Source organism: Pangasianodon hypophthalmus, chromosome 7 (genome assembly GCF_027358585.1).
Source record: "Pangasianodon hypophthalmus isolate fPanHyp1 chromosome 7, fPanHyp1.pri, whole genome shotgun sequence".
In the NCBI taxonomy this organism is placed as follows: domain Eukaryota; kingdom Metazoa; phylum Chordata; class Actinopteri; order Siluriformes; family Pangasiidae; genus Pangasianodon; species Pangasianodon hypophthalmus.
Genome location: NC_069716.1, coordinates 12,618,454 through 12,631,124, shown reverse-complemented (window position 1 = coordinate 12,631,124; position 12,671 = coordinate 12,618,454). Strand labels below are relative to the sequence as shown.

Genomic DNA, 12,671 nt, shown 5'->3' with positions numbered 1-12,671 from the left:
GTATGTATGTATGCGTGAGCTCCTTTGGACCAGTTCAGTTGTGTGTGTATATATGTGTGTGTGTGTGTATATGTATGTGTGTGTGTGTGTGTTCCTTCAGTCCAGTTCTAGGTATTTAGGAGTCTGATGGCATGAGGGAAGAAACTGTTGCACAGTCTGGTTGTGAGGGCCCGAATGCTTCGGTACCGTTTTCCAGACGGCAGGAGGGTGAAGAGTGTGTGTGAGGGGTGTGTGGGATCATCCACAATGCTGGTGGATTTGCGGATGCAGCGAGAGGTGTAAATGTCTGTGATGGAGGGAAGAGAGACCCCGATGATCTTCTCAGCTGTCCTCACTATCCGCTGCAGGGTCTTGCGATCCGAAACGGTGCAATTCCCAAGCCAGGCAGTGATGCAGCTGCTCAGGATGCTCTCGATAGTCCCTCTGTAGAACGTGGTGAGGATGGAGGGTGGAAGATGTTCTTTCCTCAGCCTTCGCAGAAAGTACAGGCGCTGCTGGGCTTTCTTTGTTATGGAGCTGGTGTTGAGCGACCAGGTGAGGTTCTCCGCCAGGTGAACACCAAGAAACTTGGTGCTCTTAACGATCTCCACGGAGGAGCCGTCGATGTTCAGCGGAGAGTGGTCATTCTGTGCTCTTCTGAAGTCAACAACCATCTCTTTAGTTTTGCCCACATTCAGAGACAGGTTGTTGGCTTTGCACCAGTCCGTTAGCCGCTGCACCTCCTCTCTGTATGCTGACTCGTTGTTCTTGCTGATGAGACCCACCACGGTCGTGTCATCGGCGAACTTGATGATGTGATTCGAGCTGTGCATTGCTACACAGTCTTGAGTCAGCAGAGTGAACAACAATGGACTGAGCACACAGCCCTGTGGGGCCCCAGTGCTCAGTGTGGTGGTGTTGGAGACGCTGTTCCCGATCCGGACTGACTGAGGTCTCCCAGTCAGGAAGTCCAGGATCCAGTTGCAGAGGGAGGTGTTCAGGCCCAGCAGGTTCAGCTTTCCGATCAAGTGCTGAGGAATGATTGTGTTGAATGCTGAACTGAAGTCTATGAACAGCATTCTAACATAAGTGTCTTTATTGTCCAGGTGGGTGAGGGCCAGATGGAGGGTGGTGGCGATGGCATCATCTGTTGAGCGGTTGGGGCGGTAAGCGAATTGCAGGGGGTCCAGTGAGGGAGGCAGCAGGGTCTTGACGTGCCTCATGACGAGCCTCTCGAAGCACTTCATGATGATGGGTGTAAGTGCAACGGGACGGTAGTCATTGAGGCAGGACAATGAAGACTTCTTTGGCACGGGGACGATGGTGGTGGCCTTGAAGCAGGTCGGGACAACGGTGCTGCACAGAGAGGTGTTGAAGATGTCAGTGAAAACATCTGCCAACTGGTCTGCACATCCCCTGAGCACCCTGCCAGGAATGTTGTCTGGTCCAGCAGCCTTCCGTGGGTTGACTCTGTGTAGAGTCTTCCTCACGTCAGCCGTGGTTAGACACAGCACCTGGTCATTGGGAGAAGGGGTGGTCTTCCTCGCCGTCACGCCGTTCTGTGCCTCGAACCGAGTGTAGAAGTCGTTCAGCGCATCTGGGAGGGAGGCATCACTGTCACAGGCAGATGGTGATGACCTGTAGTTGGTGATGTTCTCGGAGTCTCGAGTCCTCAGTAGCGCACGCACCTCTGCAGTCATCCACGGCTTCTGGGTGGAGCGTGAGGTGATGGTCTTGGAGGTGGTGACGTCATCAATGCACTTGCTAATATAGCTGGTCACTGATGTCGCGTATTCCTCCAAGTCAGTGAAGTCGCCGTCAGTTGCCGCTTCCCTGAACATGTGCCAGTCAGTGTGTTCAAAGCAGTCCTGAAGAGCAGAGATGGCTCTTGCTGGCCAGGTTTTCACCTGCTTCAGAACCGGTTTGGAGCGTCTGACTAGCGGTCTGTATGCTGGGATTAGCATAACAGAGATGTGGTCTGAGTAGCCGAGGTGGGGGCGGGGCTCCACCCGGTACGCGCCGGGGATGTTTGTGTAAACAAGGTCCAGCACATTTTTCCCTCTCGTTGCAAAGTCCACATGCTGATGGAATTTAGGGAGCACTGACTTGAGATTTGCATGGTTGAAATCTCTGGCAACAATAAACAGTCTGTCAGGGTGTGAATTCTGCAGCTCGCTAATAGCCCCATACAGTTCACAGAGCGCCTCCTTAGCACTGGCGGGAATGTAGACACCGATTATGAAAACCGTAGTGAATTCCCGTGGTAAATAAAAAGGTCTACATCTAACAGTCATAAACTCCACCAGCGATGAGCAGTAACTAGAGACTAGCACCGAGTTCTTGCACCATTCCGTGTTGATGTAAACACACAAGCCGCCGCCGCGAGCCTTACCGCACAGAGCTGTGTTTCTGTCGGCACGAAACGAGGCTAGCCCGTCTAGCTGAATGGCGGCGTCCGGAACTCTGTCGCTGAGCCACGTCTCCGTGAAAACAAAGACGCAGCAGTCTCTAAACTCACGCCACGTAGCTTGCTGGAGTCGGATGTAGTCCAGTTTATTATCCAGGGAGCAGACACTGGAGAGCAGGATGGACGGGAGAGCTGGCCGGCTAGGGTTTGTTTTTAGCCTAGCACGAATCCCCTGCCATCTTGCTGCGCTTCTGCTTTCTCGCGCACCGCTTGCGACGTCCCCTCCCCCGGCCACCGGCATCGGGCGACGCCGAGGGCTGGAGGCCTGGTCCCCGCAGCAAGCCGAGATCGCGTAGCTTCTCCAACAGATCATCTTGCAGAGAGGCTGTATTGTAGTGTTTGAGGTTTATGAGTGTCTGGCGGTGGTAAACACGAACACCGGTAGCTCCGATGTCCATGTGCTGTTAAAAAGTCGGCCTAAGGACGAAAAAAGCACCATTTTGTATCCGGAGTGGCCGCTGTGTGCTACTGCCGCGCCGCCATCTTGGAAGAGTGTCCAAATAATTGCAGTTATAATTAATAATTAAACATTGCATGATATCACTCCTCAAATTAAAACGTTTATTACACAGAGGAAAGAAAACGTTTATTACACAGCGGAAAGATACTTGTCAGGCTATCAGAGGTAAAATGTGAAATGGCTGGGTTATTGCTTTTAGAAGAAGTGATTTTGACCAATCAACATTCTCTATTAAAGCATCACAAGAATGGAATTCAATACCTCCAATTAGTTATTTTACAATTCATTTGAAATTGTGGCTTCTTGATAGTCAGACTTGTAAACCTTTGAATTGTTATACTGCAGTTCTCTTAGTTTGCTACTTGTTTTGTTGACTGCTTTCCAGTGTGTTGTGGTTCTTTTTGCTATATGATTTTGTTGTTGTTGTTTTTAAATCTTCATTATAGAATAGAATAGAATAGAATATCACTTTATTAATCCCACCAAGGGGAACTTCCAGTACTTGTAGGAGTGTACTATTTCCACCTCCTCCCCTTTGATGGTGATGGGGGTTGGTGGCTTTCTACTCCTCCGGAAGTCTACTACCAACTCCTTAGTCTTTGCTACTTTGAGCTTAAGCTAATTCTCTTAAGCCCAGCTCTCCTCCACCCCACTGTACTCTTCCTCGTTGTCCCCATAGATACAACCAACAATGGAGGAATTGTCCAAGAACTTTTGGAGGTGGCCCAGAGTTGTATTTAAAGTCAGAGGCGTAGATGGTGAAAAGGAGTGGCGACAGCACTGTTTCCTGGGGGGCACCAATGTTCCCCATCAGTACCTCAGAGAGTGTGGACTGCAGTTGGACGAACTGTAGCCTGTTGGACAGAGAGTCTCTTATCCAGTCCACCATGTTCTGATCCACCTGCATACCAAGAAGCTTCTTTGCAAGCAGAGCCGGCTGGATTGTATTGAATGCACTGGAAAAATCGAAGAACATTACTCTCACTCTACTCTAGGCTGGTATGCGAACTGCAGAGGGTCTTGGGAGCCGCTCACTTTGAGGCATCAGCTGCTGCAAAAGAAGTCTCTCAAAGACCTTCATGACATGAGAGGTCAATGGTACTGGCTGGTAGTCATTGAGAGTCTCTGGATGTTTTTTCTTTGGTACCGGGACAATGCAGAAGGTCCATAGTTTTGGTACCTTCCCCAGTCTTAAGGAAAGACTGAAGAGGTGCAGGAACACTTCTGCAAGCTGAACTGCACAAGCCCTCAGCAGCCTAGGGTTGATGTTATCTGGGCCCATTGCTTTGGTGACACAGAGCTTGGACAGCTCTCATCTCACCTGGCTCGATGTAATAGGTGGCATAGGGGGGAAAGAGGTGGAAGAGGATGAGGCAGGCGTGCAGTTGATGGTTATCTCTAACACTGGGGGTATTAGGGTGGGAGCGGGGGACTGAGCTGCTCCCCTTCCAGTCCTCCCCAGCGGTTGTGGTGAAGGGTGGTGAAGGACAGGGATGAACAGCAGCTGAGGTCACCATGTGTGCAGAGGCTGCTTGGCCTGTAGTGGAGGAGGGACCTGCTGAGCTGTACAAGATCGAGTCAAACTTGTTAAAGTGCAGGTTTAACCTATTGGCAAGGTCGTGACTCCCTTCCACCGCTGGGCCTGACGTAGTGAGTCCAGTGATTGTCCTCATTCTGTTCCACACCTCTTTTTCATTGTTTAGCTCTCCCTGTAGCTGTTCTTGGCCCTTCTCAATTTTCTCTTTAGTTCCCTCTGAACCGTCCTCACCTCGGCCCCGTCTCCTGCCATGAATGCCCTCTTCTTCCTGTTGAGGAGAGTTTTGATGTCCTTATTGATCCATGGCTTATTATTTAGGAAGCAGCGGATGTTCTTTTTGGGCATGACACTATCCTCACAGAATGTGACATAGTCTGTGACACAACGGGACATATTTTTACTCTTCCGCTGTTATACAAATAGATTGCTGCTATTAATTGATACCTATAAGGGTTACTTGAATGAATGTTTTTCTGCTTGTAAGTTTTTTTGCCTGCATAACCATGATTATATATGACTGTGTATGTGAATCTATTTATCTCAGTAGATTTAAGTATGCAAAACATTTTAGGGTGCCTATTAATAACTGGCTAGGAACTACAGATGAAACAATAGTCTTTTTGGGCTAACTCTGGCTCATTTACTGTATGGTTAATACTGTTTATTAATGGGCACTCTCCCGGACAAAAAAAAATAGTTAAAAAAATAAATAAATAAAAATTTATCTGAAATTAAATGATTGATTGATTTATTTTTTCTTTTTAAAAATGAATGCAGTTTAGGATAGAGGTGACCTAAATGATTTGTCTTCTGTGATAATTGTTAGAGGGATCTTTTGCTTTTGCGTTTTTGTTTTGTATTTTTTAGGAAAGTTGCCGAGAAACTGAAGGAGGAATTATCAATGGCAAGAATGAAAGCTCTTTCTGAGAGTCACAGGGTGCTCGAGTTGGAAAGGAAACTCTTTGCGGCAGAGAATACTCTAAAGCACGGGCGCATTGACATTATCAGGCTCCAAGTGAAAACTGAAGAACTCCAGATGAAATATGAGCCTAATGGTAAAATAATACACACACAATATATAGCTCTAAACCCTTTTTATTTTTTACATAGTGCTGAAATTTAATTTCAGAATTTTAGTTATTGACCTTTCACATTAAATGATCACATTAGAACCATAAATAGCATCAGAACACACGAGAGAAAAGATTATTCGAAATTGTGAAAACCTTTTTAAGTGAAATTATGCTAACTAATATTTGTGAACCTTGTCATATGGGTTTCAAGCCTGTTATTACTCATCATTCTGTCCTTTTTTGCCACAAATTTCACACGCATTAGTACCCAGCAGGTCTACCAGAACCTGCCTATACAGTCAGGTCCCTAAGTATTTAGACAGTGACACAATTTTCGTAATTTTGCCTCTGTACACCACCATAGTGGATTTGAAATGACGCAATCAAGATGTGATTGAAGTGTAGACTTTCAGCTTTATTTCAAGGGCTTTAACAAAATATTGCATTAATCGTTTAGGAATTACAGCCATTTTTTACATAGCACCTCCATTTTCACAGGCTCAAAAGTAGTTGGACAAACTAACATAATCATAAATATTAGGGATATTTTAATACTTGGATGCAAATCTTTGCAGTCAAAGACTGCCTGAAGTCTGGAACCCACAGACATCACCAAATGCTGAGTTTCTTCTCTTGAGATGCTTTGCCAGGCCTTTACTGCAGCTGCCTTTAGCTGCTGCTTGTTTGTGGCTCTTTCTGCCTTCAGTTTTGTCTTCAGTAATTGAAAAGCTTGCTCAATTGGTTTGAGGTCAGGTGACTGATGCAGCCATTTAAGAACACTCCATTTCCAAGCTCTTGGGTTGTTTTCACAGTATGTTTTGGGTCATTATCCATCTGTACTGTGAAGCACTGTCCTATCAGTTTTGCAGCATTTGACTGAATCTGAGCAGAAAGTATAGCTCTATCAGCAGTCACATCATCAATAAACACCAGTAACCCAGTTTCATTGGCAACCATCCATGCCCATGCCATAATACTGCCTGCTTGACAGATAATGTGGTATGTGTTAGATCATGATTCCTTCCTTTCCTTCTCCTTTCTTTTACCATCATTCTTTAATCTTGCATCAGAACTGGTCAGGCTTTTTAAAATTTATTTTATTTATTTATTTATTTATTTTAAAGCGAAGTCTAATGGTGTTCCAGGCCTTTTGGTGTTGCTGAGCTCACCAGTGCGGTTCTTTTTTTTTTTTCTTTTTCTTTTTTTTTTTTTAAATGTACCAAATTGTTGTTTTGGCCACTCCTAAATTTTCTACTATCTTTCTGATAGGTCTCTTTATTTCAGCCTAATAATGGTCTATTTCACTTACATTGACACCTCTTTGAACCGCATAGTGAGAGTTCCCATGAACAGCTACCACATGCAAATTCAACACTTAGAATCAACTCCAGACCTTTTATCTCTTTAATTTATCATGAAATAAGGAGGAAAAAAGCCACAACTGGCCATTAAGAGGTCATTGGATGTACAGTGAAAAGAATGGCTGTAATTCCTAAATGATTAATGCAATATTTTTGTTAAAGCCCTTGAATTAAAGCTGAAAGTCTACTGTCACTGTCCATAAGTATTTGAACAGTGACAAAGTGACAAAAATTGTGTCACTGTCCAAATACTTATGGAATCGACTGTATGTGTGAGTAACACATGCAGCATTAAATCTTTTAAATTTCCAGTCATTGTTCTGTCAGACTTGCAGTCCATGTAAGTGCTTTTTATTGCATTGCATGCAGCTTAACCAACTTTTTACCCAGAGCATTTCTTGTTGTCAACTCATTTTCTCTACTGTACTTACAGTAGAGAACACTATATAGCCAAAAGTACGTGTACACCTGACCATCATACCCATATGGGCTGGTTGGACATCCCATTCTGAGGTTTGCCCCCTTTGCTGCTCTAACAACTCTTCTGGGAAGGCTTTTCACTAGATTTTGAAACACGGCTGTGGGAATTTCTGCAAGAGTTTCTGCAATTCTGCTTCCACATGAGCATTAGTGAGGTCGGGAGAGAAGGCCTCATGCATAGGACATCCCTTTCCAAAACTATGGGCATTAATATGCTTTACACCACTCCAGCTGATGCTTGGCATTGTACATAGTGATCTTAGGCTTGTGTGCAGCTGCTCGGCCATGGAAGCCTATTTCATAAAGCTCCCAGCACACAGTTGTTATGCTGATGTTGCTTCCAGAGGCAGTTTGGAACTCTGTAGCAAGTGTTGCAAAAGATGGTGGCCCCATCTGTGAGATTGCATGGCCTACCACTTCGTGGCTGAGTTGTTATTGTTCATAGACACTTCCACTTCAGCAATTAGCAATAGCAATTACAATTGACCAAGGCAGGGCAAAAATTTCACAAACTGACTTGGCAACCTACAATAGTGCCATATTTAAAATCACTGAGCTCTTCAGCTCTACTACCAATTTTTTATCCATGGAGATGGTTGTGGCTGAAACACCTGAACTCAATAATTAAGCGGGGTGTCCATATACTTTTGGTCGTGTGTGTATATTTATGAACTTTGCAAGTTGACCAGTTCATAAACAAAGTATGCTGGTAAGTAACTATAATTTCTTTTCCCAGAGGCGAAAAAGGCACAGGCTCAGAAGTGCAAGCGAGAGAAATTTCCAGTAAACTTACCTGATGAGTCTGACCACAGCAGCATGGATACTCCAGGCATGAAGACTGAGCCAAGCAGGAACAAGGCTATAGATGGAAAAGCCCTCCCTTGTTCAACTGAGAACGAATTTTCGACCCCAGTACAGTTATCACAAGCCCCAAGCTCTGTCTTGCTTTGTGACACCAAATGTGTTCGCGTCTGTGAGAATGCTTCAATTTCTATTCCTGATCCCCCAAGGTAAATACCTCCCTTTGTTTACAAATATGAAATGGTGTGTGAATCATTTTACCACATAGATTTTTAAGAGAAGACATTATTATTTAGAAAAAGGTCCTTATTATAATGATTGTGGTTAGTTGAAAGGTAAGTAGTTGCTCAAATTGTTGAGTGGAAAATTTCAATCATTGTGTCATGGTAATTTTATACAACTCATTAGGTTATTAATTTAGGATATTATACATATCTTCTACTTACAATCACTGGCCATTTTACTAGGTACACCATTCACATATTTTATCAGATGCACCTATCACATATGTATGTTTGCACTGGCACAGCAGCATTCTTGAGACAACACATCAGTTTATGTATGGTCTGAGATAATTGCAAAACAAGAGAACAGCTCACCTCTCTAATCAGTGTAAAATCAACCAATCCTACCCAGCAGCATCGTGATGTGTTTGTCTTTCATTTTCGTGCAAATTTAGTTTCACTTTTAATGGTAAGCCAAACTGCTACTTTCAACGTTTTCTGATTTCTGATGTATGGTCAGACCCCTGTGAATTACAAAACCACTGTATGTAACAAAGTTTTGTCAAAGTTACCAGTCAAGGTATTCTTTTTCAGGACCACGTCAAAGAGAACAAACTCATGTGCTTCAGTGCTATTCGGCTGATAAAATAGGCTTAATGTCACCAGTTTTTTTTTTTTTTTTTTTTTTTTTTTTTTTGTTTTTTTTTGTGTGTAATACAAATCTCTGAGCTCCAAGTCAAAGTCAAGTGTAAAGGCCATTCACTTTAGCTAAGCATATTTTGATCAAACCCACTTATTCCACATAATTGAATCTGTTTGCCCATTTTGGACTTGTAGTGTGTGTGGCCAGAAAGACATAGTGAATAATGTGTCCTTATCTGAGAGCAAATGGGTGATAATTAGCTACAGTTCAGTAGCTGTATTAACTTCTTAATAATGCATTCATCCTATCTATTGTGTTAGCATAAACGACCTCTCCATGTGTTTCGGATATAGTTTTACATGTTGGGATTTTTTTGTTACCTTTTCTAAACTTTCTGAACTTCTGGTATTTTTATTACTTTAATTGCTACTTTTTGGTTACTTTTTGATTTTGATTACACTAAATGGCATGCATTTTAGTGGAGTCTCCATGGATTTGTTCAATATAAACAAATCCATGGAGACTCCACTAAAATGTGTGCTCTCCAGCAGCATACAAAGACAAAATGCACATTTTGTTTTACCCTTGTGGGGGCCTGCCACATTTTATTAATCTTTGATGTAATTTTATTTTTGCTTATAGGTCTTCAGTGAAAGTCTGCGTAAGCACAGCCAAGGACAAAATGGTAAAATGGGATGACGAGGGAGACAACTGGAGACCCGAAAGGTACAAGAAGTATCAAGCACCTGTTCATGTTGATTCAGAGAACACCATGGAAAAACAGTGTGCTCAACAGTAGTAATTACTCTCTACTAAAAAAAGTCTCTATTATATATAGATGTTAATTTTGCTAAAATGTTTAGATGTTTAACTCTTATTGGACAATAAATGTTAATAGTCACTAACTTGTGGTGTGTGTGTCTATGTATATATGTAAATATAAACATTACACATATACAGTCCCTACAGAAAGTATTGGAGCAGCAAGGCCAATTATTTTGCTTTTGCTGTACACTGAAGACATTTGGGTTTGAGATCAAAAGATGAATATGAGATAAAAATTTCAGCTTTCATTTCCTAATATTTGAATCTAGATGTGTTAAACAACTTAGAACACGGCCCCTTTGGTGGCAGACCATCCAATTTTTAGGTGAGCAAATGTATTGGAGCGAGTCTTAAAATAAATAACACTTAATATTTGGTTGCATATCCCTTTCTTGCAATAACTGCATCAAGCCAGCAACCCACTGACATCACCAAACTGTTGCAGTTGTCTTTTCTTCTTTCAGGTGTTGTTGGGGTTTCTCCCTTTAGTCTCCTCTTCAGGAGTGAGATATGAATACTCAACTGGGTTAATGTCTGGTGATTGACTTAATCAGTCTTAAACTTTCCACTTTTCCCCCTGATGAAGTCTTTGTGTATTTTGGGTCATTGGCTTGCTGCATGAAGTTCCTCCCAATTAGATTGAATGCATTTCTCTGTAAATTGGCAGACAGCATGTTTCTGTAGACTTTTGGGATGAATTGGAGCACTGACTTGTGCCAGGCCTTCTTATCCAATGTCAGTGCCCGACCTCATAAGTGCTTTTGTGGCTGAATGGGGAAAAACTCCCCACAGCCATGCTCCAAACTCTATTTGAAAGCCTTCCAGAAGAGTGGAGGTTAATATAACAGCAAAGCTGGGAATAGAGCTGGAATGAGATGGTCAAGAAACAAATAAGGGTGTGATTGGTCAGATATTCACATACTTTAGGCAACATAGTGAAGCGAAGGATTGTCACACCAAATAATGACTTTGTTTCATTTATTACTGTTTACTGCTCTTTATGATATTTTTTTAATGTAGAAACATTTAATTTCATTATTTTTGAAGGCATCTTTGCTCTACAGCATTTCTTTGCATGTGCCTAAGACTTTTGCACAGTACTATAGGTGTAGTATTGCTGTGAAATATACAACAGTTTGCTTATGCAACTATGGCACTTAGAAGCTGACAAAAGTATTTAAATGTGAAATTCATATGTGTTAATTATTATACATCACATTAAATAAAATTCCTTTGATTTTAGATAAACATTTTTTGCTGTAGACAACGTTCACTTTCAGAAGTAAATTTTCAGTTGACTGATATTAGCGGTCTTTGTTTCACGTTGTACAAAGCTGTTAGTGTAGCATCAAGAATCTCTTTATTGTCTGTTAGTGTTTGGAATCTGCATATGTTGCTTGGGTTTCTTCCATTTATATTCTAAATGTGCATGTCTACCCCTGTAACTACCTCACTCTCTGTGGGTATCCTAGTCCAGGGGTGTCCAGTCTTATTCATTCACAAAAGGGACAGTGTGGGAGCAGGTTTTCATTCCAACCACACATCACCCACACCTGATACCTTTTTAATCAGTTGATCTTCAGTAAAACAGATGTCTTGTAGGGAAAGCATTAGCTCAAAGGGAAATATTAGTTAATTCAGGGGAGATATCAGAATCACTTACAGCAACTAACCAACTTATTCGTCCAGCGAAAATGTTGGCGGGGCCGTGCATTAATTCTGGAAAGTTATTACTCCCGTGACCTTTGGCAGTAATATCTTATTGTGATGACAATATTATTTCCTAGCAACACATGATATAATGTATATAGTAATATACATACGAATAATGGTCTCAACAACAACATGGACTAGAAGATCAACTCTGAGGCTGTGTATAGGAAAGGGATGCACAGACTCTACTTTCTGAGGAATCTCAGGTCCTTTAATGTTTGCAACAAGATGTTAGAGATCTTCACCCAGTCTGTGGTAGCTAGTGCAGTCTTCTTTGCAACAGTATGGCTGGGGGTGCAAAAATACTCAACAAACTAACACCCTAATAAACACCCTCCATGACCTTCTGGTTAAACAGTAGAGTACCTTTAGTAGAAGACACATTTGTAGAAAGGAATGGTACAGGAGGTCATTTGTACCACAACAGCTCATCACTGTGCTGGGACACTATTTTGCACTGAGCCAGTCTTAGGATAAGATCATTGGACATTAGTTGAATTATACCACCATCCACTATTATATCCATATGCACTCCCACTTTACATATATTAATTTTTCCCTTTTCTCACATTCACTCTATACAATACTGTAATTCATTTTATTGCCGTTTACGATGTTTACACCGCTGACAAAGTTTGCACTGCACTGCCCCTTTAATTTGACTCAAGTCTGCTGCTTATGTCTACAATGTTTACACCCCACTGCTCTACCACATCACACTCTTACACTGTATTCTTTTTTTTTGTATATATTTATTCTTATTTTGTTTGATTTATAGCATTAAATTACTTTAAGTATACTCTCTGTGCTGCTGTAATAGGTGAATTTCTCTCTGGGATGAATAAAATGATCCATCCATCAATCCATCAATGGAATATCAGGCATCGCTCCTGCTTGGTTGTAATGAAAACCTGCACGCACACCAGCCCTTTGTAAATAAGATTGGTCACCCCTGCCCTAGTGATATGAGCATGCCAGTACTTATGCACAGGTCATCCTTTTTTGACCCACACTCACCCAAACGTATTTAAAAAGATAAAAATAAAACCTGGTGAAACAAAAACTGTTGTTGGCCTCCTTATAAAAGCAATCATGCAGATAGTGTTTT

The 12,671-nt window shown here is 42.2% G+C and overlaps 1 protein-coding gene across 5 annotated transcripts in view; it reads left to right on the top strand.

Annotated features, from left to right (window-relative positions):
• Positions 1-12,572, top strand: part of spdl1 (spindle apparatus coiled-coil protein 1) — an 83,504-nt gene extending 70,932 nt beyond the window's left edge. For 2 of the 5 annotated variants that reach the window (XM_034305918.2, XM_053235671.1), the window contains 3 exons: positions 5,311-5,498; positions 8,094-8,367; positions 9,668-12,569. In XM_034305918.2, coding sequence (XP_034161809.1) covers positions 5,311-5,498; positions 8,094-8,367; positions 9,668-9,824 — 619 coding nt within the window. In that variant the 3' untranslated portion in view covers positions 9,825-12,569. Of the gene's footprint in view, positions 1-5,310; positions 5,499-8,093; positions 8,368-9,667 lie in introns of all 5 variants that reach the window. The other 3 variants (XM_026940454.3, XM_026940455.3, XM_026940457.3) reach the window with 2 other exon arrangements.
• The last annotated feature ends 99 nt before the right edge of the window (positions 12,573-12,671 follow it).